Source organism: Wasmannia auropunctata, unplaced genomic scaffold (genome assembly GCF_000956235.1).
Source record: "Wasmannia auropunctata unplaced genomic scaffold, wasmannia.A_1.0 LD335556.1, whole genome shotgun sequence".
Classification (NCBI taxonomy): Eukaryota; Metazoa; Arthropoda; class Insecta; order Hymenoptera; family Formicidae; genus Wasmannia; species Wasmannia auropunctata.
In genome coordinates, this window is record NW_012027334.1 from 140,031 (window position 1) to 165,217 (window position 25,187).

The 25,187-nt window shown below is 36.6% G+C and overlaps 4 protein-coding genes and 1 long non-coding RNA gene across 8 annotated transcripts; 2 read left to right on the top strand and 3 right to left on the bottom strand.

The window, feature by feature from the left end:
* Window positions 1-62: 62 nt before the first annotated feature.
* LOC105456801 (cysteine sulfinic acid decarboxylase) lies at window positions 63-10,220 on the top strand. The gene is made up of 5 exons (XM_011701113.1): window positions 63-161; window positions 7,772-8,166; window positions 8,375-8,838; window positions 9,290-9,627; window positions 9,938-10,220. The coding sequence occupies exons 1-5, from the start codon at window positions 63-65 to the stop codon at window positions 10,109-10,111; spliced, it is 1,470 nt and encodes a 489-aa protein (XP_011699415.1). The 3' UTR covers window positions 10,112-10,220.
* A 33-nt stretch (window positions 10,221-10,253) lies between these two features.
* On the bottom strand, window positions 10,254-14,743 carry LOC105456750 (alanine aminotransferase 2-like). 4 transcript variants are annotated; one of them, XM_011701029.1, is made up of 5 exons: window positions 14,684-14,743; window positions 12,843-13,178; window positions 11,819-12,263; window positions 11,298-11,560; window positions 10,254-11,218 (listed from the first exon to the last, which is right to left on the bottom strand). In XM_011701029.1, the coding sequence occupies exons 2-5, from the start codon at window positions 13,137-13,139 to the stop codon at window positions 10,940-10,942; spliced, it is 1,284 nt and encodes a 427-aa protein (XP_011699331.1). In that variant the 5' UTR covers window positions 13,140-13,178; window positions 14,684-14,743; the 3' UTR covers window positions 10,254-10,939. The 4 variants fall into 4 exon arrangements, with proteins under 4 accessions (XP_011699331.1, XP_011699328.1, XP_011699329.1 ...); XM_011701026.1 differs by lacking the exon at window positions 14,684-14,743 and adding an exon at window positions 14,265-14,457; XM_011701027.1 differs by lacking the exon at window positions 14,684-14,743 and adding an exon at window positions 13,986-14,341.
* Window positions 14,744-15,714: 971 nt separating this feature from the next.
* On the bottom strand, window positions 15,715-21,137 carry LOC105456749 (alanine aminotransferase 2-like). Its single transcript, XM_011701025.1, has 6 exons — window positions 20,887-21,137; window positions 20,304-20,820; window positions 18,210-18,545; window positions 16,963-17,407; window positions 16,424-16,689; window positions 15,715-16,352 (listed from the first exon to the last, which is right to left on the bottom strand). The coding sequence occupies exons 2-6, from the start codon at window positions 20,454-20,456 to the stop codon at window positions 16,074-16,076; spliced, it is 1,479 nt and encodes a 492-aa protein (XP_011699327.1). The 5' UTR covers window positions 20,457-20,820; window positions 20,887-21,137; the 3' UTR covers window positions 15,715-16,073.
* On the top strand, window positions 20,917-24,569 carry LOC105456748. Its single transcript, XR_975285.1, has 3 exons — window positions 20,917-21,009; window positions 21,134-21,379; window positions 24,334-24,569. It is a non-coding gene; the product is annotated as an uncharacterized LOC105456748 (long non-coding RNA).
* LOC105456747 lies at window positions 22,080-24,353 on the bottom strand. Its single transcript, XM_011701024.1, has 3 exons — window positions 24,200-24,353; window positions 23,816-23,975; window positions 22,080-22,612 (listed from the first exon to the last, which is right to left on the bottom strand). The coding sequence occupies exons 1-3, from the start codon at window positions 24,338-24,340 to the stop codon at window positions 22,488-22,490; spliced, it is 426 nt and encodes a 141-aa protein (XP_011699326.1). The 5' UTR covers window positions 24,341-24,353; the 3' UTR covers window positions 22,080-22,487.
* Window positions 24,570-25,187: the final 618 nt, after the last annotated feature.

Consider the following 25,187-nt stretch of genomic DNA (forward strand, 5'->3'; position numbering starts at 1 on the left):
CGCGACTCTCGTAGTCGTTCTCACGAACGAACGCGCATTCGGTCTCCTCGGTCTCGGTGCAGATGGCGCTGGGAGTGCAATCGAGTGGTGATCGACATCAGTCGTGGGGAAGGCATTCATGGTTCCGAGACTTCCGAGGACTGCCACAATCGAAAAATGTGGTAAGAATCTTCATTTATTATATTATAATTATTATTATGTAACGCGACAAATATATCTAGACTTTTACACTTTCCTGTTAAAAAAAAAATCGTAAGAAAACGATAGAAAATGATGTAATTGTTTTTAATCGTAGTTATATAAACCGTAAACAAATTATCCTGTATAAAACGTACAATATGATAATTAATGTTTTAATCGTAATAATTCTGATAAATTTTATCAAACCGATATATAAAACAATAAATTGCTATAGAAATTCTATCGATATTTCAACGATTAAAATTGCTTTTATTAGATAATAATAGAAATAAATGATAGGAAACGATAACGACATATAGGACACGATAACATATTTGGCAAATCCTATCGAATTGTTATTGTTTTCTATCGATTTTTTTTTAACAAGGTTACTACACTTTCAGATTTTTACTTTTTTCAAAATTACTTTTTCGGACTTCGACAGAAAGATTTCGATCTAATCGAAAAGTGTGCTAAGTAATCGTCATTTATTATTATAATTATTATTATTATGTAATGCGACAAATATATATCTAAACTTTTACACTTACTACATTCTCAGACTTTTATTTTTTTCAAAATTATTTTTTCGGACTTCGGCAGAAAGGTTTCTCTCTGACTTCTCTCTCTCTCTCTCTCTCTCTCTCTCTCTCTTGATTAGTTCTCTCCCCTCCGGCCCCCGCTTGTCATGATCTGCGCACGTGCGTTCAGCGCGCTTTTTTTATCATTTTATAAAAACGTGATCTAATTTTACGGATGATGATTCTCTATCTATTTATCAATACAGCCGCGGATACGCTAATCTCTATGGTAAATTTTTTTTCTTTTCTCTCTCTCTCTCTCTCTCTCTCTTTCTGTCTACGATAAAACGTGACTAAAGCGAGTCGAGGTTGTTTCGTAAAAATGTCATGAATTTTCTCTCTAACTCGGAACGGTCGTTTAAGTAAATTAAGCACAAATATTTATTTTTCTGTAAAGTTATGTTTTAGACAACGTTCAAACAATTCGAAATCCCTATGAGATTGAAATTTCCCAGTAAAAAATTTTTCATATAAGAATTACATATATAAATATATATAAACATATATATAAAAATTATAATATTATATATAATTATACATAATTATATGCGAAATATGTCCATACATATTCATATATGTTTCTTTTCTTTGTAAAATTATTATGTTTGGTACAAGAAAACTAATAATAATAAAAAGAAACGGTAAAAAATAATTAAAAGAATAATTTTTGCATTTTTTTTGCAAAAAATCAAGTTTTAAGAAATGAGAAAAAATTGTTCATATATAATTATATGTGTGTTTTAATCATTTACATATATATGATTATATATGAGTAATTTTTCTCATTTCTTCAAATGAGAATTTCTTGATTTTTTGTAAAAAAAACAATGAAAAAATTATCCTTTTAATTATTTTTTATGTTTCCTTTTTATTATTATTTTTTTTAATTAAAGAATAATTTTACAAAGGAAAGAAACATATATAGATATATATGGACATATTTTGCATATAATTATATATAATTGTATATTTTTATATATGTTTATATATATGTTTATATGTATTTATATACGTTCTTTTTTTTCCCGGGAATTTATATAGTAAAATAAATTTAAATTCAAATTTAAATTTAAAAAATTGTTTAATAAGAGCGAAATATACAAAGTATGTAATTTTGAGATATCAAAACGCTTAAGTAAAATTATGGACAGAAAAATATCAAAAAATCTAATAAAAAATAAGCGTACAACATTGATAACTTTCGTTAATAAATACCTTTGATTTATATAGAAAAACCATAAAAGAAAATAAGAATTTAAACAGGCAGTGATTAGAAATTGCAGGATTTACGATTATTTTAGACTGACAATGAGTTCGTGTTGAACTTTTGTCCCACCAGCTTGAGAACGTAATGCGTAAATCAAGAAGAAGTAGTTTAATACAAGGAAAAACAAATTACGACTCACAATATATTGCTTGCGGGATACATTACGTCGGAATTCTTCGTCCTCTCGAAAGATCATGTGACGTTCGTGTGCATCAAGGACGTCACGACGGAATATTTTTTTCTTTCTTTTTTACAGGTAATAACGAAACAATGTTCGTAACGACGCAGATTAAATACATACCTGTATAAATGCGCGAACGTTAACGAATCGAATCGGGGCCATGCATCCTGTAAGGAGGTGTAAATCTGCAAAGTATAGCAACACTTTATAATTCACACTTTAATTACAGTCGCACTACTGGCGACGAATGAAAGTGACGTCAAAAGGATGAATCACCGATTGGAAAGTCGAAACAAAGGTGGACTTTCCTTCTATCGCGTCACGAAATATGTGAGAAAAGTCAACTTCTGACATTATTGCGACATATTTACACATCAATTGCATCGCGTCTCATCGCGTATATCTTAACTTGCCAAAATCTGTCCGAGAACAGATTTTAAAAGGATCTGCTGCAAATTTTTGTCGACAGACTGCCACCGAAATAAATAATCACCAAACAATTCTGTTAATTAGAGTCTGTCAACAATTAAAATATAATGACAGAAATTTTCATGTTGGCCGCATAAAATATAGTGACAGAAGTTTTAATGTTGGCCGCAGAAATCGTGCAGAATCCGTCGTTTCGCATTTAAATAATATATTCCATTTAAAGTTTGCAAAACGACAGATTCTGCTGGGTGTACTTATTCAGCTTACAAAGAATTATAAAACCCATGTTAAATAACGCATTGGAGATCGAGAATTGCAAAGTGGAGATTAGAATTCGACAAATCAGATAATTTCAATTTTTAATCATTTCTGATTGACAGAAACTTATTTAACCTTTATATCTTGCAATTCTCAATCTCTAATGCGTAGTCTAATACAGGCTCCTGTCTGATTAAGCCACTGTCACACTATATAAGCTTTGAAAATTTCGGATTGTGTCTTGAAGACTATATAGATTTCAACTATAATTAGAGCAACACATATTAAAATTGAAATTAACGGGTCGAATTCCAATTTTCAATTCGCAATTTTTAATTTCCAATATGTAGTATGCGATACGGGCTTATAAAGCTTATCAGACTATACGTGTTGGAGATTAGAGTTCGATCAATTAAAATGAAATGGATTAAAGCCCAGTTGGTTAATTCCTGCCAACAATCTGTGCTGTCAAGTTATATCGATGGGTTTTGTCAACAAAACACGAGTTAAATGTGGACGCAGATGATATCGAATCTATATTGCAATATCTGAGCCAATCTGCTGCCAATCTGTTGTCATACCGCTTGCTCGTTCCTCCTCGTCGCGTTACGAAATGCGGAGGGAAAAACTCACCATACGGCATCATCCCGTCTAATTGCGTTTTCACGATCACATCTCCGTTAAACGCCTTGATAAAGCAACTCTGCGCGCGGCTCTTAATAGCGAGTTTTAACTATAATAGTTACGAACTTCTCTCTCTCTCTCTCTCTCTCTCTCGCGCGCGCGCGCGCGCGCTCGTCCTTGGATCCGTACGCGCGGAACGAGGACGGGGTTTGTTAAACAAAAACGCGAACGAGAGAGCCATTGTTATTTTGCAACACCGCGCGCGGAGGAGGTGTTTAAAACGTGACTCGAAGCTATAGGCTCGCACACTGTACGCGATTCCATATACTTTTCCCCCGTCACGGTCACGGGAGAGATCGCGATATTGTTGCACATTGGCCTCCCATTGATGTGTATATAAATGAATATTTAATGCCAATTACCCCGTTAATTGCCGCCGCGCGCGCGCGGCTTAATTATTACTACATTCTTCATCGGCCGCGTGGATATTTGTCGACGCGTGCAGGGGTGGGGCGCGTTCATTTATCCTCGGGAGGTTTCCCGGATGAGTCACACGGCACGATACGATTATATCTTCGCTCTCGATACGATCGAATTAGAGCTGGCGCGCGCGATTTTCTTCCGGGGATTCCCCGGAACACTCCCGATTCGCCGAATCGAATCGGGGAAAAGGCGCGCGCGAGCCGGGCGCGGGAGAAACGCAAGCGGAAATAACGCTCCGTGGGAAAGAGGCGGAGGGCGCTTGGGAGGGAGACGTCCTTGATTAGCGGCGTTTAATAGCGTATAAAGGAAACCGTCCTCGTCCGTCGCGGGTTCAGACCGCCCGGCCGTCTCGAGCTCTCGACACAGTCATGCCCGCCAACGAGGATACCTCCAACGACGACGGCGCGTCGGCGCGAGCGGAACCCGGAAGAGTCCACGGCCGACCCGCCGCGGCAGCCCCGCGGCGGAAGTTGTCCGCGGGGGAACGTCCGCGGGCGAGTCCGGCTCTCGTTAACGGCATCGAGGAACGACGGGCCGCCGAGAAACGGGACTTCCGCAGCATTCCGCGCCGGGACGCTCACGAGAGGCTCTTCAGGGACTTCTTCGAGATCATGCTGCAGCGCGCGGTGTTCCAGGTGAGCCTGAAACCGAGAGAGAGAGAGAGAGAGAGAGAGAGAGAGAGAGAGAGAAGAGAGCACTCATATTTATTTCACATTTTCGTGGATTTGAGCGCGATAATCTTAATCGGAACGGAACAATAGAAATTCTGCAAACGATGCAAATGTGTAATATGTTAAATATGTTCCGAACCCGACTTGAGCGCAAGTTTGTCAAACAGATGATGAAAAAATTAGAAAAGAGAGAAGATTGCACACTAAAAGAGAAGGAAGCGTTTATGGATAGAACGTTATGTAGATGTTATTTATATAGGTATTAATTTACACAAAATGAAATTCTTAATTTATATATATGTATGTATGTATAGGGGAAGATCGTCGATTCCGTCATATCACTTTGTTTTTGGATATTTCTTAAGCAAAAGCTAAAAATAAAGCTTTGAATACATGAATATAAAATATAAAATGTCATCTGTCAGATAATATTCCAAGCAAAATAGCAGGAAGAAAAGTATAAGAAAAAGGAAAATATAAATAGAACAATAATATATACATAGTATCCAATTTTTTATATATTTTTTTAAATTTGATTTTTATGTTTTTAATTGATTTTATGCCGAAACAAATCACAAATATATAAATTATGGGTTTTTACTTCTTCAATTATCTAAGCAGATCATATCTTCATCAGTATATTAAAGTGCTACGTTTAATTTCTGAAAAATCAGTGGTATCTCTTTAAAAGATCTATCGGCGACTTTTCTCTATATATTATATACATATATATGTAGATATAAATATAAATTAAGAATTTAATTATACATATATTGTGTAATTGTATAATTTAATAATATATAATATATATAACTATTTTTATTCTGTATACTTCTTTTCATATTCACATCTGCTCAAACAATAGAACATTATTCTATTCTGCAGGGGTCGGTCGTTTTATTATTATTTATTATAAAACTTTTTTATATTTTTCATTTTAAATAAGTCGTGTTTCTGGAATCTATTTTATATTATTTAAAATAGGTTATTTTAGTTGCCTTATCGACTTCTGCTTCGATCGTATCGTAAAAAAACATTATTTAAAATATATATTTTATATTTGTTATTTTAAATAGGTTATTTTAGTTGCTTTATCGACTTCTGCTTTGATCGTATCGTAAAAAAACATTATTTAAAATATATATTTTAAATCATGTTATTTTAAATAGGTTATTTTAGTTGCTTTATCGACTTCTGCTTTGATCGTATCGTAAAAAAACATTATTTAAAATATATATTTTAAATCATGTTTTTTTACGATACGATCGAAGCAGAAGTCGATAAAGCAACTAAAATAACCTATTTAAAATAACAAATATAAGATAGATTCCAGAAATACGACTTATTTAAAAAATATAAAAAAGTAATAGAAATAAAAAAAATAAAAGAATTATTTAGTATTTATTATTCTAAATAATTTCTTCTGATCTATTTCTTATTTAATATTTTAAGTATGTTTTTGGAATCTATATTTTATATTTTTCATTTTTTAAGTTGTATTCGTTTTTATTGACCTCTGCGATATTTTATTTTAAATAAGTTTTTGGAATCTATTTTATATTTCTATTTTAAATAAGTTGTATCAGTTATTTTACCGATCCCTGCTATTCTGTCTACTTGAATTTGCATACCTATCTGTCTCTATAGAGAACGCTATCACGATCGGATTGAATGTTATCACGTTATCATCATTATTACATGTGATACATATGCAAATGATATCGCGAATGCGCGATTTCGCAATGTTGCAAGAGAGAAGTGAATCTCTCTCTGAGAAAAATAAAATACACTTTCCGATATACCAGAGGTTTCCACTCGTAACGCCGCAAAACGGTTAATAGCCAGATCCTTAATAGCCGACATCGTTGGATGTCGCGCCGAGTGATTAACGCGCGATTAACGTTGCATTTTTATGCTAATGCTATTCCATTCATCACAAATACGGCGGAATTTGCGCCGTTTGACAGATGTAATAGCGGTATATTGCTGGCAAATTGCAGTGAAACGCAGCGAGTGCCTCGCCGCCGGTAATTATAAATCGCCGGTACGTATTGATCTCATTATCATGCCGCGCTCCTCGGCAAATTAGATGCAAATCACATATAAGTGACTCGACCAGGAACACGCGCTGAGAAAAAAAAAACGCGATCCTTAACGAGAACGCATTGTTGTCTTGCGTAACGTGGTCAGAAAAATGCGGCGTATTTTGCGAATTCGTTTATTAATTCCACGAGAAACTCAAGATCGATCAAAGTCAACTCGAGATTTTCCTAACAAAAATTCTGTTAGATTTCTTTTAATGTTTTGTATTTTTTTTTAACGTTGGACGTTTAAACGACGAACAAGATTATTCATTCGCGGAATTGCGTTTTGTTCAGAATATAATATAATTCAGAAGCTACTTATATTTCGACATTTTCGTTGAGAGAAAGTTAAATCCATAAATTGCATCAAGAATTCGTCGATGAAATATCAGAAGTACGTTGCAAAACACCGTGCAACAAATCCTTGTTACCTTCATCGTATTATTATTTAGACTCTCGAAATTAAGTTTGATCTTGGAAAGATTCTTAATCGGTAATTTTTTATCATCATTTTCGAAGGAAGAAACTAAAAGAAATCACCTTCTATTATCAAACAGCAACGTTGTTTGTGTGACAAGAAAATCATGTCGATCCCCGTATTAAAAAAACTTTTATATCTTATGAATATTTTTAGAAATTTTTCATATTTTAAATTTTTATGAAAATTTCTGAAAACCTTAATTCTTTAAATTTTAAGTTTCCTTTAATTATGAAATCTTAGAAATTTAATATTATAATAAAGAAGTCTAGAAAAGATGCAAACTTTTTCAGCATTTCTAAAAAAATATTCCAATTCATAAATCTATATAGAAATTTTTTAATAAGCATTTTATATAAAATTATATAAAGAAATTGTGAAAAATTCTAAAGTTTATATAGAAATTCTGATAAATTATGTGAAGAATTCTAAGAATCATTTTCACGAAAGTTTACATTTATCCGCAAAGATTAGGAGATAAAGAGCGATTGTTCCTCTCTTATCCGTGTGCTATCGTATCGTGTTTTGTGCGTAGTCCACTTCCGGGGAGGATCGCGTGGTCGAATGGGTGGACCCTTGCGATCTGCGCTCGGTGGTCGATCTCTCGCTGCCAGCCGAGGGTGTCAGTCACGAGGAGCTGCTGGAGCTGACGCGCGATGTCATCAAGTACAGCGTGAAGACGGGCCATCCGCACTTCGTGAACCAGCTGTTCTCCGGCCTGGACCCGTACGGGCTGCTGGGCCAGTGGCTGACCGACGCGCTCAATCCGTCCGTTTATACTTACGAGGTGTCCCCGGTGTTCTCCCTGATGGAGGAGGATGTGCTGCGGGAGATGCGAGCCATCATCGGCTGGCACGGCGGCGAGGGCCTCTTCTGTCCCGGCGGGTCCATGGCGAACGGATACGCCATCAACCTGGCGCGTCACCATAGGTGATTATTTATCAGTTTTCAAGGTATAATTATTAGAAAAATTTATTTTTTATTATTTCATTATTTTATGTAATAAAGTAATAAAAATAATAATTCATATATAATAGTATATATACATATGTACATATTTTTTTCTCTATTTATAATTATTGTCATTATCAGATTGTCGTTGGGATCAAACGAATAAAGTGGACATTCTTAACTTCAGATACCCGAATCTGAAGCAGTCCGGATTATCGCAGATGCCGCGGCTGGTGGTGTTCACGTCGGAGGACGCGCACTATTCCGTGAAGAAGCTCGCCGCGTTCCAGGGCATCGGCTACGACAACGTATACCTGGTCAAGGTCGACGCCCGCGGCAAGATGGTGGTGTCCGACCTGGAGATTCAGATCGCCCGTGCCATCGAGGAGGGCGCCGCGCCGCTCATGGTGACCGCCACCGCGGGTACCACCGTGATAGGCGCGTTCGACCCTCTGCGGGAGATCGCGGAGGTCTGCAGGAAGCACGGACTCTGGTTCCACGTGGATGCCGCGTGGGGAGGCGGCGCGCTCGTCTCCAGGACGTACCGCGGCCTCCTGGACGGCGTCGAGTTCGCCGACTCCGTCACATGGAATCCCCACAAGATGCTCGCCGCGCCGCAGCAGTGCTCCACTTTGCTGCTCCGTCACGAAGGTCTCCTATTTACCCTTATATTTTTCCTTGCGTTTCTTCACTTTTATTTGATAGAAAAAAGATTCTTTTGATATTTTTAATTGGTATTAATTTATATTTTAATGTTACAAGATTTTATCTTAAAGTTAAAACATTGAATAATATATGAATTTCAATTAATTAAATTAGTTATTACAATTTACATTAATTATTTAACGCCTTATTATTTGTTACATACTACTTTATCAATATTTTAGCTAACTAATTCGTAACTTTTTTAAATATTTTTAACTATAATCAAACAAAGATTATAATTAAATTTTTTAAAAGTGGTTCAATACTTTTTAACTCAATTTTTTTACATACAAAGAATAAAGTTATATAATTAGTGGGTGCTATTTAAGACACACTCCATATACTTCAACTAGAACAGTCCCTAACATCTCATACAACGGTGCTATCGCACTTACAGGTCTGCTGCAAGCGGCGCACGGCTGCGGGGCGAGCTACCTGTTCCAGAACGACAAGTTCTACGACGCGTCGTTCGACTGCGGCGACCGGCACGTGCAGTGCGGCCGTCGCGCCGACGTCGTCAAGTTCTGGTACATGTGGAAGGCCAAGGGCACGCGCGGCCTCGAGGCCCACGTTGACCGCGTGTTCGCGCTCTCGCGCCACTTCACCGATCTCATCAGGACGCGCGACGGCTGGAACTTGCTCGTCGAGCCGGAGTGCACCAACGTTTGCTTCCGCTACGTCCCGCCGTCGAAGAGGCACCTGGCCGGCCGGGAGCTCGAACGGGCGCTTCACAAGGTGCGCGACTACACACTCGATTCTACGCGATTTTAACGCGTTTTTTTGTTCTGTTTTGTCGACTATACTTATAAGTGCGAAAACAATGAATTGAGGGAATTAATTAACAATAAGCGTATCATCTTGTTCCGCTTGGGTTGACGAGATAAGAAACCCGACATTCTATACCCGACGTTAACTGAAGCTAATCGTGTTTAACGTATCACGGTTTTTTAGTTCTCGCTATATTTCGAGCTCATAATTTTTTATTTTCTTTCATTTTGTTAGCCTATATATTTCATGATTTATAATTTTCATAAAATTGTCGCAGATCGCGCCGATGGTCAAGGAACGCATGGCGCGAGCCGGATCGATGCTGATTACGTACCAGACGCTGAGAGATATGCCGAACTTCTTCCGATTGGTGCTGCAGAACTCGGGATTGACAGAGGCTGACATGAAGTTCTTCGTCGAGGAGATAGAAAGGCTCGCTGCGGACCTTTGATTAGTTTAAACTAGTGAAATACTGTAAATAGCGATATAGAATGTGTATGTATTATTAGCTTAAGAATTAGTTGCACTTGTGGTATAAATCAACGTTAATTGAAAGAAAATAGGAAACAATCACTGACGCCTATCCCTCTCTCTCTTAATTTTCTCTTTAATTTATGTATAACGCATTTAATTTCAATTATATTACGGTCTACCGCATTCCTTCCACAATGAGATCAAATAAGTTCTTTATATTATTTTTTTCCTCTTCAATTTTCATTCATATCTTATGCATTTATAATGCATATATGAATGAATTTAGTTATTATAATCATCCTAGAATAAAAAAGCGTGTGAGAAACGCACAACAGAACTTCATTCTGTACATTGTCGAGTGATAAAAAAAGAACAATTAACTTTGAGAGAAAAAATTAACTTCATGGAAACTAGATGGGAAAGAATAGAAAATTGCATGAAAAGAAAAAATAGTTGTTAACTGCAACAATATTTAAACAATTCTCTTTGTTAACTGTTATATAATATTGATCGTTAGTTGATGATCGGAATAACGATCTCTATAGATATGTACAAACATTCTTCAGCAGTGATTTACATTTACATTTACATACAACAATTTAGAGCCTTGCCACGATTTCTACACAACTCGATAATAACTTCGTATGCAACAATCGTCTCTTATAATGAGTAATAATACTAACCGTAGTAAAAATAATTTACGTTTACACGACGCGTTCGGACTGAAAATTGGCCCTCACAAATTTCTTCTATTCTTATTCTTTATGCTTTCTCAGCATAGAAAATATACTATTATTATTTAAATTTAACTGTATTCTTTAAGAAACTTGATGTGGAAATGCTTTAATGCTTCAAGCATTGTTTTTAATTTCTCTTTTTGCGGCAGTATCGTGGTTCGGAAGTGATTCGTGCCGGCTCTCTGGCCCAAGTACGAGCCCGGGAGCACGTAGATCCCGGTGCTCTCCAACAGTTTGAACGCGTAGAAGACGTCCGGTTCCTGGCCCTTTGCACGCGCCGCTTCAATCGCCTTCGGTGGCAGCTCGAAGCGTGGGAAAACATACATCGCGCCCATCGGTGGATTCGCCTAAAAAGAAAAAAGGCAGACGTCGTAGTAATATCGTAGCTGCTTTTATGGACTATCTCGCGAAAGAAAAGACAGTCACCTTGTATCCTGGAATACTGTTGAGCGTGTCGACGACAAGCTGCGATCTCTCTGCCAGGGAGCGCAGGATTTCCTTCTTCTCCATCTCGAATTGCCTGTACGACGGCTCGTTCGGTCGCGGCGGATTCGCCACGACGTCCAACACGACCTGGCCGAGCACGTTAGAGCACGGTAAGAGAGTCTTCAACATCATCTTCATCACTTGCGGATCCATGTTGATGATCTCGGCGTAGCCACCGCGCATCCCACACTCGCCCATGTATCCTGAAAACGAAATGCTTCAGCACGGAATATTTCCGTGATTTTCCGAGAAATCTATTCATGGATCTAAGTGACTCCCAAGATTTAATGTCTTCTCAGATTAAATAATGATGTTCAACGTTTCAATTCAAGTCAACAAACTCGCGAACGTAGTTTTGAGAATTCAATGTCCTTTAGTTAAATTACCTTGAAAGTCTATCATTTTTAATAAATTGTTTTTTGCGATTCCTAACGAATTACATCTCGTTTCTTCTTGCACACCTTTTGAGATCGACATGAACGACGCAAGCTCCATATTCGAATACGGTTCGCCCATCTCCATCATGACCTTCTTAAAGGAATGGAACGCGCTGTCTTTGTCGTATACGTTGTCCTGATAGACCTCGTCGGCCAGCAGGAACAGGTGATGCTTATGTGCGAAGCGGATTACGTCCTCGATGTTCTTGCGAGTCAGTACTTGACCGGTCGGATTACCGGGGTTGATCACCACCAGGACGCGAGGATTGCACGTGCCTTTAGCCTTTTCCAGGGCATGTTCCAGTTCGCTGATTTCCAACGACCACTTGTTGTCCTCATTCAGATAATATTTGATCTGGGTGAGACCGAACTCCGTTGTAGTCGCCGAGTACAGAGGATACTGAGGAATCGGGACCAGCACACCGGACGGTTTGTCGTCGATTATTTCCTGGAATAGCTTCAGAAATGACTGAAAAGGAAAAATTCGAAATATCAAACAAGAATGCGATGGAAAAAGACAAAATACAACTTTGGTAAATAACTGAAATTCCGTCATTCAAAATTTTAAAGTTTATAGTTAATTTTTATTTTGTATATCAAGCATGCGTAAAAATCATTATTTAATACATATATATGCAATACCTATGCAGCAATAAAATTTCATAATTCTGATCAAAGATCCCGCTCAATTTTAAAAAGACAAAGAATTCTCTATAGTTTATGAATTCTACTTAATGATATTGCACTTAACAATATTTAATTTATGAATTTATTTAAGAAGCACTCTATTTTTTTATTTGAATAAAAAATTGTTTAGAATTCTTGTTATAATGATGAACGATACAAGAAGTTTTGCTGAAAAAAAAAAACAGACCTAAAGATGAATTTTTCCAATATTTGTTATTTAAAATAATTTTCTGTTTTTTACGTCTGCGGAAACGGAAAATAGTTCTTGCACGCCAGAACGTTGCTAAATGATAAGTTCACTTCCACATGATCAGAATAAAAACTAATGTGAAGATAAGAAAAATACTTCAGGTCCACACACCATAATACAGTGAGTAGCCCCATTCGTGATGATGATGTCGTGGTAATCGGAGGGGATACCGCCGTCGCGATCCTGAATGTATTGTGCAACGTGCTTGCGTACGCACTCGATGCCGATCGTCTCCACGACGTACGAGCCCACGCTGCCTCCGTGGCAATCGCCTAGGATTATCCGGGCGCGATTCTTCGCGTCTTCCGGGTAGCTCGGGTCGTCCAGCAGATTCGGCAAAATCGTCAGGGTGAGCACCTGCCGCAGGAACGTGATGGGCCGCTGACCCATAGCGTGGGCGTCCCCCATGTTCGCCTTGATTACCTCTTTAAAGGGTTTCTCAACGCCCTGCAAAAAGAAAAATGATCTTAGATCCAATCGATACACTTGCTTACTTCTCGAACATTTTCAAACTTTTTAGCGACTTTATGTGCTACACAAATCGAAGTTTTGTCAAAGCAAAGTACACTCAAAGTTAAACGGAAAGTAAGTTTTTTATTATTTATTCGAGAAATTTTAAGAATCTTTAATCTCAGTTCCACGGAAATGGAGCGACCTATTTTTGATCACTTATAATCAAATAGCTATTTATATTTCAGATATTATATTTGAGAAAAATCAAAATCATTACTTACACATATATATCAGTCTATGTTAATTAAGTAAAATAAGTATAATTTTCGAGTAAAAGAATACTAAATAATTTTACATGTAAAATATAGAAAAAATAGAGCCTTTGCCAGAGAAAATGGTTTCAAACTACTAAACTTGGTAAACTTTGCACCGCGAAATTACATTATCAGCGAACAAACCGATCGTTCGCATTCGTGAGAAAGGTTGATACTTTCATTTTTAAAACGCATCTTAAATTCGAGTGCGCACGAAAAGAAGTCTTTTCGCAAACTTAGGCGGCTCGATATCAACGGAATCACATCTTATCTTGTGTTTTTGTCAGCAGCATTTTTATCAGAGTTTTTTCTCATTTAAATCTAGTATGCGCTTATCTTATCTCCCTTACACGGAGAATAAAGTGTAATTTTGTGTTATATAATAAACGTATTCAGCGCTCATTCAGCTCCGTTTGCACTTCACAGTTAGAGTTTCAATTAGTCATTATTTTTCCCCTCCTCCTTCTCGTTCTTTTCATCCATCTACCTTTTGATACTTGACGTTTCACTATGCAACCTCGCATCATCGTCTCTTTTCCACCCCTCTCTTGCTCTTCCGTTCGCGCCTGTTCAGTGTTTTTTACATTCGAGGCACGTAACTGCTGTGTTACATGTCGCGCAACTTCTCGCCGCTATATATCTTGCCCTTTCTTTTTGCGCGCGTACTCAGCTCTGAGAGAAGACTTCATTCTGCCCTGGAGCGGCGGTGTACGCGCCACTCGCCCTTGACAAAGTTCACTCGCTCCAGCTCAAATTTAGCCCTCACCTTTTGCAGCTCCTTCTCGAGCTCCAGTGCCCTGACGTGCAGCGGTCCGCGCACCGCGTACTCCATCCTGCGCAGGTTCACGAAGACGTTGTCCTCGGTGAGGACCTTGCCGCGCGGATCAGTCGCCGCCGTCACCGTTGCTGCGCTCGACGCCATGCCGCGACGCAGAATAACCGGTTGGAGGAACATCGGTGCGTTCACCCTATCTTTCGGCTATAATCAGTGCACCGCTGTCGCCGCCGCCGTCGCCGTCAACGACGCTGTCATCGTCATCGTCGGCCGGCCGCCGACGATCACGCTGGTTTACAAATGCGCGCGGTGCATGTTTAATTACTCTCTTGGTACTCCTTTTCTTTTTCCTTCTCTTCTTCCTTGTCCTCTTTCTGTTATTGCCCATTTATTTAACTTCATTGCCTCACCTTCGGAGTTTCTCCGGATATCTGGAAGTCTGTAATTATTTGTTCGATTTCAATAGTAAAATGTCCATCTCCGAACTACGTGATTTACCCATTTCCATTTTATGCTCCATCTCTAATTGTATAACTTGACCGCACTGCTATTGTCGAGAATTATCTGGACACTGTTGTTATATCCTTATAACACCTTATCAGGGAACCTTATCAGTCTTCTTACAGGAGAAGCCACTCCACAGACTGCACTACTGAGGGTCATGGTACAGAGGTCACCGACAAGCTGCTGATAAGAGGAAAGTCACTATTGAGATATTCTTTGATTTCATTAAGATTTTCAATACCATCACATATTGATCAACAAACTCAGTAGCATCGGTTTCTTATTATCTGCACTGGAATTGTTCATTTGGTGCATAGGTTTCAAGCCTTGAAGAGAGGGGGAGTATTTTGAAGGAGACCAATTGTAATTTGTAATGTAATAAAGTTAATGTTATAAAAGTAATAAGTTTTTTGTTTCAACATTGACCATATTTTTTTATCACAGTTGTGTGTGTGTGTGTGTGTGTGTGTGTGTTCTATTCGAGTGGTCATTATATACTCTTGATCAAAAATTTTTCTTCAAATTTTTTCCGCGACACACCTCAGAATGGTTCCAATCCACAAAAATATAATTTCTATCAAATTTTATCTTGAACAACGAGAATCTGTGCCTTCGACTCATTAACTAAACATTTGAGTTCTCTTATATTAATCTTTTTAAACTAATAATTTTGATTTTTAAAGATATTTTCCACAGAAATCGACCTTAAGAAATTTTCTTCTTTTACCATGTACGCTTTTCTATAATATATATGAAAACTTATATCTCTCTATACGTCTTATTTAAAAAATTAGGTGATCTGTTAATGATTAAAATATAAAAAAAACATGATAAAGTGATGAAAAGAATTTTGAGAAAACAAATTAAATCTATAAAAATTAAATAGGAAATAATAGGAAATCGTTGGGAAAGATAAAATACGTTATTAACAACAATATTCAAATAATATACTCTTTTCTTAATTATTATATAATTGACTGTTAATGTAGATATAACGATGACCATATATACAAGATATTTACAGATATTCTTCAACAGTGATTTATATTTACATTTAAATACAACAATTTAAAACTTCGTCATCATTTCTACACAACTTGATTACAACGTCATTTGCGATAACGATATCTTAATATAGTGAACCATTAAACGTAATATATTTTAGATTCGTGACGCGTTCAAACCGAGAATTAGCCCTCACGCGGATATGCACAGCCCCCAGGTCATTCCTCGATCATTGATTTCTACTTCTATTCTTTATAATCTCAATTTTCTTAATCGGAAATATATTATTATTTAACTGTATTCTTTAAGAAACTTAATGTGAAATTGCTTCAGCGCTTCAAGCATTGTTTTTAATTTCTCTTTTTGCGGCAGTATCGTGGTCCGGAAATGATTCGTGCCAGGCACCTGACCGAAGTCCGAGCCCGGGCTTACCATGATCCCGGTGCTCTCCAACAGTTTGAACGCGTAGAAGACGTCCGGTTCCTGACCCTCTGCACGCGCTGCTTCAATCGCCTTCGGCGGCAACTCGAAGCGCGGGAAAACATACAACGAGCCCATCGGTGGATTCACCTAAAAAGAAGGAAGGCAGACATCGTAGAAATGTCGCAGCTTTCGTGGGCCGCGAAAGAAAGGACAGTCACCTTGTATCCTGGAATGCTATTGAGCATGTTGACGACGAGCTGCGATCTCTCTGCCAGGGAGCGCAGGATTCCCATCTTCTCCGTTTGGAATTGCTCGTACGATGGCTCGTTTGGTCGTGGCGGATTCGCCACGACGTCCAACACGATCTGGCCGAGCACGGTAGAGCACACCATCGCGATCATCTTCATCAACGACTTCATCACTTCCGGATCCGTATTGATGATCTCGGCGTAGCCACCGCGAATCCCACACTCGCCCATGTATCCTAAAAATGAAATGCTTCAGCACGGAATGTCTCCGTGATTTCCCGAGAAATCTATTCAATCTGACTTGATAACCGCCTGAGCTCAATGTCTTCTTGGATCAAATATTAATCCTCAACGTTCCAATTAGGTCAACAAACTGGCGAACATAATTTTGAGAATTCGCGGTGTCCTTTAGTCAAATTGCCTTGAAAGTTTAATTTCATTCCATTCCCTTTTTAATAAATTACTTTTTGCAAATCTTAACGAGTTATATTCCGTCTTTTCTCGCGCACCTTTCGAGATCGACATAAACGACGCGAGCTCCATTTTCGAATATGGCTCGCCCATCTCCGTCATGACCTTCTTAAAGGAATGGAACGCGCTATCTTTATCGTATACGTTGTCCTGATAGACCTCGTCGGCTAGCAGGAACAGGTGATGCTTGTGTGCGAAGCGGATTACATCCTCGATGTTCTTGCGAGTCAATACTTGACCGGTCGGATTACCGGGGTTGATCACCACCAGCACGCGGGGATTGCAAGTGCTCTTGGCCTTTTCCAGGACACTTTCCAACTCGCTGATCTCCAGCGACCACTTGTTGTCCTCATTTAAATAGTAGTCGATTTGAGCGAGACCAAATTCCGCTATGGTCGCCGAGTACAAAGGATACTGAGGAATAGGGATCATCACGCCGGACGGTTTGCCGTCGATTATTTCGTTGAACAGCTTCAGGAATAACTGGAAAGGAAAAATTCGAAATATTAGACAAGGATGCCACGAAGAGAGACAAAATATAGCATTAAAAGCTGGTATCTCATTAGACGATCCAAAATTTTCAAAATTTAAAGTGCCAATTTGAATTTCGTATACCGGGAATTGCGTAAAAATCATTATCTAATACACAGATATGTAATGTACAAAGCTCCGTTTATTCGAACCTGTTGGTGAACAAGACAGTTTCGATGACCGAATGGTTCAGACAGAAGCTCATTTGTTAGTTTCAGTATAAATGGGATGCATTCATTAGTTTTGATTTTCCAAGCAGCTGACGTTCAAGAAATTGAAATTGTACACGTCAAACTTTTATTATTAAATGGTTCGGATATTAAGATACAATTAGCTACAAATTCATATATTTGAAAACAAACTTGTTCATATAAATGGATTGGATAAACAGAAGTTCTATTGTATGTACGTATTATTCGCATAAAACAATTTTTCATGCTTATTATTATGTAGACAAAATAGACTCGAGCAATAAGATTTCGAAAGGCCTGTCCCTTTAAGCTGAACATCGTTCATCTTTTCTTTTTTCTTTCTTCAACCTGAAGAGAAAATGGAGAGGAAAGATAAACGATGTAAGAAGTTTAACTGAAAAGAACAGCTGGCCTAAAAATTTTCAATTTTTTCAATGTTCTTTATTAAAAATTATTATCCGTTTTCACGTGTGTCAATCTAGTTTTATACATCAAAACATTGCTGAATAATCAATGATCAGGGTAAAAAAATAAGATAAGAAAAATTCTTCAAGTCCACGCACCGTAATAGCGTGAGTAGCCCCGTTCGTGAGGATGATGTTGCGGTAATCGGAAGGGATACCCCCGTCACGATTCTGAATGTATTGCGCAACGTGCTTGCGTATGCACTCAATGCCGACCGCTTCCACGGCGTACGCGCCCACACTGCCTCCATGGCAGTCACCTAGGATTACCCGGGCGCGATCCTTCGCGTCCTCCGGGTAGCTCGGGTCGTCCAGCAGATTCGGCGAGACCGTCAGGGTGAGCACCTGCCGCAGAAACTTGATGGGCCGTTGGCCCATCGCGTGGGCATCCCCTTTGTCCGCCTCGATCACTTCCTTGAAGGGTTTCTTAACACCCTGCAAAGAGAAAAATGATCTCAGATCCAATCGCGATCCACGTGTTTACACTTTTCTAACATTTTCAAACTTTTTAGTGACTATGTGAAAGCTTCACAAATCGAAGTTTTGTGCAAGCAGAGTTCAGAGTTCTCGAAGTTAAATGGAAAGTGAGATTTTTTTATTTACTCAAATCTTTGAGACTTATTTCTGACCTAAAAACCTAAAATTATTGATTAACAAAGCTTATAGTTTGTATGTCATTCATTTGTATTTAAGTCAGTTTAAACAAAATTTTAAACTCATAAATCAATCTCGTAACTGGACAGTATTTTAAGACTTTATTTAAGATGGACATGAAATAAGATCGGAACTGATAATAAATATCGATTTTAGATTTAAAAGGTTTCTACAGTTTATATTTATTACTGCATCAATCATCAATATAATTGCGCAATTAACTAATTATTAATTTAATAATTAAAATAGTAATAAATATTTTATCAAAAGAATAATCGGTTAACATTACTTAACATGCAGAACAAAATCTTTCAAATCTGCAGGTAAGTTTGTATATCAACTGTAGATGTTGTTGAGTAAGATTCGAAACCAACTTTTAGTTTATCAAACCTATTAGCGTTTAAAAATTACATTGCACTTGTTATACAAAAAGATTTTTAAGAAAAAAGTCTATAAAATAATAAATCTATAATAATAAATAATAAATCTAAATAATATAATAATTTTAACTGAGCAGAAAAGTGCTCTACCATTTTGCGATCTATGCAATAGTGATCGAGACATTATAATTTATAAAGATCATCGAATGTGAACGCTCGACGAGTTACGGCCGCCCACCACGGTCGCGGTCGCCTAGCGCGTGAATTATGTCATTCTTATACACTTCGAGTAGGAAGTTTTACACTGGTATAGATATCGTATCTGTTGATCTTTTTATGAGCGTCAGCATTCATTCAAATTCGAGTGACAATCGCAATCACTCTAGCTGATAAATTAGTGGCGAAACTACTCTGAGATTTAGAGAGTAGAAAAATATTAAATAATTTCATTTGTAAAGTATGGAGAAAATCGAGACTGCCTTTTGCACACACAGAGGAAACAATTTCAACCTACTAATTGGATAAACTTTTGCACCGTAAGATTACGTCATCGGCAAGCAAACTGACTGTTCGCATTCGTGAGAAAGCTAATACTCTATCCTACTTTTAAAACGCATCATTAGTGCGCATAAAAAGAGAAATCTTTTTAAGAATTTAGGCGCTCCGATATCAACAGAATCGGTACCACATCTTATCTTGTGCTTTCTTTTCTGCGGCATTTATCACAGATTTTTTCTAATTTAAACCTAGGAACGCGCTTATCTTATCTTTCATTACGAGGAAAATAAAAGCAGAAATAAACGTATACATCGTTCATCGAGCTCCGCTCGCACTTCACAATTAAAATAAATAAATCATTATTTCCTCCCTCCTCCCTCCTTCTTCTCGTTCTTCACGTCCGTCTACCCCTTCGATACTTTTCGTTTCACCATGACACCCTCGCAGCTATCGAGCCCATCCCTTTCTCACTCTTTCTTTCGTTCGCGCCTGTTCGGTTTACATTCGATGTATGTAACTGTTGTGTGCATCTCGCGTCGCTATAAATATACATATATCATCCCCTTTTTTTGGTGCGTGTACTCACTTAATTCTGCCCTATAGAGTGGCGTACCAAAAACTTTTGAAGTTCTCTCGCTCCGGTTCAAGTTTTAGCCGTTACCTTTCGCAGCTCCTTCTTGATCTCCAGCGCCCTGATGTGCAGCGGCCCGAATATCATAAACTCCATTTTACGCAAGTTCACGCAGACGTTGTCCTTAGTGAGGACCTTTCCGCGCGGACTCGCCGCCGCCGCCGCCGTTACGCTCGGTGCCATGTTTCAACGCGGAATAACCGGCTAGGAGTAGCATCAGCGCGGAGGACACCGTCGCGAATTCACCATCCCTATCCCACGGTCAATCAGCCGCCGCTGCCGTCGTCGTCATCGTCCTTATCGGCCAGCCTTATCGGCAATCACGCGGCGTTCACACGCGCGAGTGACAGTTTTACTTTTTTGTGCTCCTCTTCTTCTTACTTCTCTTCCTCGCCTTCTTCCTGAATCCTTTCATTTTTCACCGAAAACAAACCTTCCTGTCTCTGTCTCTCTCCCATTCTCTGTGTCAAATTTGGATCTGCTGGAGCTACATTTATATCTTAAAATGCGATAACTGCTCTCTCTCTCTCTCTCTCTCTCTCTTTCTCTATGACAGATTAGATTGTTATTGGTAAGGATAATTTTGTGCACAGTCATATTATAAGAGCCTTACCTTGCATCTTTCCAATTATTGTCCGTCATTTATTTAATCATTGCTTCACTTTCGAAGTTTTTCCTGATATCTGGAAGTTTGCGATTATTTGTTCCGATTCCAAAATGTAAAATGTTCATCCAGGTACGTGATTACAAGCCCATTTTTATTCTATTCTCTATCTTTGAGAAATTCGCATTACTTTTGACCAGATCAAGAATTATTTGGAGACTTTTCCTGTTTTGGACTCATATCAGACCGTTTACAGAAGGAACCATTTCACACAGACTGCACTACTCTGAGAGTCATGGATCATATCCGACAAGCTGCTGATAAGACAAAGGTCACTATTGCGATGTTCTTTGACTTTATTACATGGTCTTCGATATTCCATCTGTCATCACATATTGATCAACAAATTCAATGACATGGGTTTTTCATCGTCTGTACTCTGCTGGATTTGTGCGTATCTATAGTGTATATAGATTTCAGAACGTGCATGATTCGATCACGAGTGAGTTATCCGATAAGTGACAGTAAGACTGCAGGCAAAAACGTTACATCTTGATTAGAGTCCAAAGAGTTTTACTTCTCATCAGTTACTTACAAACGAAGTTATTATAATCGTCTAGTAATTGCTAAAAAAATATATATAAAGTTTCTACCAGGGATTATTTAAAATTAAAATATCTTACTTATTTTATTATTTTTTTAAATATTTTACTTATAAATTTCAAAGAAACTGAAAAAACCGGGTTGATAATAAAAATAGAATGTTATACACACATTTATGGTAGAACAACGTGTATAATTTTCAAAATATAATACGCAACAAGTTATGTATAAAAAAAGAAAATGACGAAAATATGTCAAGGAGTCTTTATCAATATTCACAATTATAATTTCTTCTTCTTTTTTTGTAATAGGCTCACGGCCTGTTTTTACTCTCATATGCCTATGGTACACATGATGTGATGTATAGGCATGTGGGATCTAAGTAGTGCATTTTGCAACGACGAATGGGATCGCACTGCGCAAGTGTGCTCTCTGGCAAGTTGCTGCAAGTATGCTGCTAGTGTGCTGCATTACTGTTAGATCTGTTTTACAAAATTATTCAAGGCTTTCAAGTAGATAATTCAATAATTGTTTGTCCAAATTTCTACGTTTATAATTATTATCTGATTAAATTTACATATCTCATTTAATAAATATAAATATGAATATAATAAACATAATTTAAAAAATTTTTTTTTTCTTTTAACAGGCTTTAATGAAAAGGATTCGCTGTTGTTTGGTAAATTTAGTGAGGGTTGTGGCTATAATAGTAACGACGGTAAAGAACTCGCGCCGATATTTACACAGTTTATATATACATAGATGCGACGTACCAATTACTACATATTACTACATGTCCATATAAATTTTAATATAAATATAAATTCAATAAATAATATTCCCCCCTGTTAACGTTACGCGATCATGTACATAATTGTTAATACGGCACATTCATCGGAAAATACGGCGAAAGAAAGACAAATGTTAAGGTACTGCGAAACAGTGAAGAAACGTAGCATATATATCAAGCAATATCGTATTATTTAAATTTCATATATTTAACTTTTCTATTCCGAATCGATCGTTACTATCAAAACATTCTTTTCGACTATTATTAAAGAAGCATCACAGTCGTCATCGTTCTCAGGCTTGATATCGGGATCCTTTAAAGGCGGTGTCACATTTTCAGGAGCTACGAAATTGTAGTAACTTTTTAGTAATTATATATACATATCCAACTGCATACAGTTTAACGCAAATAAATTCGCGAGATAAGCCAATAAACGTAGCAGGATCTTGGTGCTTATTAAAATTTCACGTAATTTAATACTGTGATATTGCTATTCTGGTTCAATTAAGAACTGCGTCGAGACCGAAAGTAATGGCATGCAGTTTGTGGAAAAATGTATATAAAAATCACATGAAATTTTAGTGAGCACCTGCAAGATCCCGCTATAATCGTTATAGACGTTATCGAGTAAATTTAATTTTTTAAAAGAATTTTATTGACGAAATTCCAATAGAAATATAATAGAATCTATTGACGAAATATAACAACAGAATATAACGGCAAATTGATAGAGTAGGAATAGATTAATATTTGCCATTTTATAATTTTTTTTAATGATATATTTAACCCTTAAAGCACCGTGTGACTTTTCTTGACGTACGTAAGTGCTCGCGTGGGAATTAATTTGACTCGTTATTTAACGTATTTATTCTTTATGCATACGAAACTTTATTTTTATTTATAAGTAATTATAAACTGCGACATTTTTTCAACGTAAAATAATAATTTTCAAGCATTTAGAAATTAAAAGAAACTCATATTTTTTAATAATATTTTATCACGTAATATGTTGGTTAGTTCAATAAAATTCAATAATCTGCAATTTATGTGGTAAAAACAGACTAAAAATGATCGAATAAATTTTAATTACTATTGTATACTTAAAGTATAGATACACAAAATATATGAGTGTAACTTCAACAATGTGATTGTTTAAAGCTAGTAATATTTCTTAAATTAATTAATTTTATAAGGTTTCATAGCATGAACTAAAAGCCACAATGCAGCTTTCGAAAAAAATTAATTTTCATCTTTAATTTGCCATTTCTTGACCATTGTATGATTTCTTTTACTGTTGCATTTAACAATGCAACAAAAATGTTTTGGCTTCAGAAGAATATATTTAGTATTTACATTAACTAGATTACTTAATAGAAATTTTATAAGCTATTTAATAAAAATAACTTTTACAATACGAATAAAATATTTAATAATATTTTGAATGTCTCTAAATTGAAAAATTATCTTACAGATTAAATATTTTCAAATTAAATCACAGAAAGTTATGTGGCAAACTGCTATAGTTCTATATAATATTTTACTTACGACAAACTGTAGATGTAGATGGAGACCCATTTTCATTATTTTTTCTTTCTTCCAATGTATTACGTATTATATCCTGGAAGTTGTGGACGTTTTTATCCCACAAACGTTTATAAAAATATGCATCTTTATTGTTTTGTTTCTTTTTCAGTTTTTTTGCAATCTATAAATAAAATATTGAAAAAAATTAAATTTATAAGATATTTTAACTTTTAATAATATTTAAAAATGAAACAATATCAGATTCCTGTGTATTTAAGAAAAGTTACAGACAGAATCAGTCTTTCCTAAATACGCATATGTGCATTTAATCCTCCTTTGATTTTACGTTTATTTAAAAATAATATTTGAGTTGGACAATAAAAGGTATGAATAAAATTTTCTTACCGTATGGCATATGGATCCTTCGGCTTTTCTAGTAAAATTAATTTCACTAATATCTGATATCGTCTCACAAATGATTTTTGCTAGAACGTCGATTTTGTGTTGTGAAATGTTTCTAAACCTTTTATTCTTCTTAGGTGGCATTGTCGATGTAGTCGATTGGCAATGAGAAACTACTGTCTTCTACACTGTTTCTGCAAGAGACCGATCTCGAGAAACAACAGTTGAAGGTTAAGAAATAAATAAACGAATCCTCGCGGAGATCGTGCGACCAAATTTTCAAGTTTTCTTCCGTTAACGAGCATTGCCTATGCTACTGCTTTCGAAAGTATCAAATTTGTGAATTAAAGTATAAATAAAATTATAAGATTAACACAAGGAATCATTAATTAATTTTAATTAACAGCAGAGGATTTTATCTATTCACAAATTATTTTTATAAGGTGAAAAATCTGAGAAATCTTTATCATTTGCAAGTGTTCAATTAGACATAAAAACAGCCATTCAAAATTTTTCAATTTATATGTAAAGGTACGCGATAATACTTTTGACTGAACGTAGCAATTACGAATCTCGGACAAACCATTCTTTTTTCTCTCAGTGATCTTAGAAACTGTCGTTGCGCCTGTAACTTTCGATGCAACATATAAAAAGAACAAGTACCAATAATTATAAATCACATATATGTTGTAAACGCTGCGTCTGTGAAGTTAGCACATTTTATTAATTTTTAAAAAACAATATTAGTTTCAGTAGCACTTTCAATAGTTCTATCGTTCCTGATAAACATTAAAAAATGTTCAACATTTTTAATACCAAAAAATAAAAAATAATATGCTATATGCTAACTTCACGTTCCAGCGAGGAACATCTCCCTCTAATCTACTATATGTCATCAAATATTATTAAATCTATTAAGTGTTCTCGTGTTATTTCTTAATTAATTTTATAATTATATAATTTTATCATTATATATCATTACATAATTTTA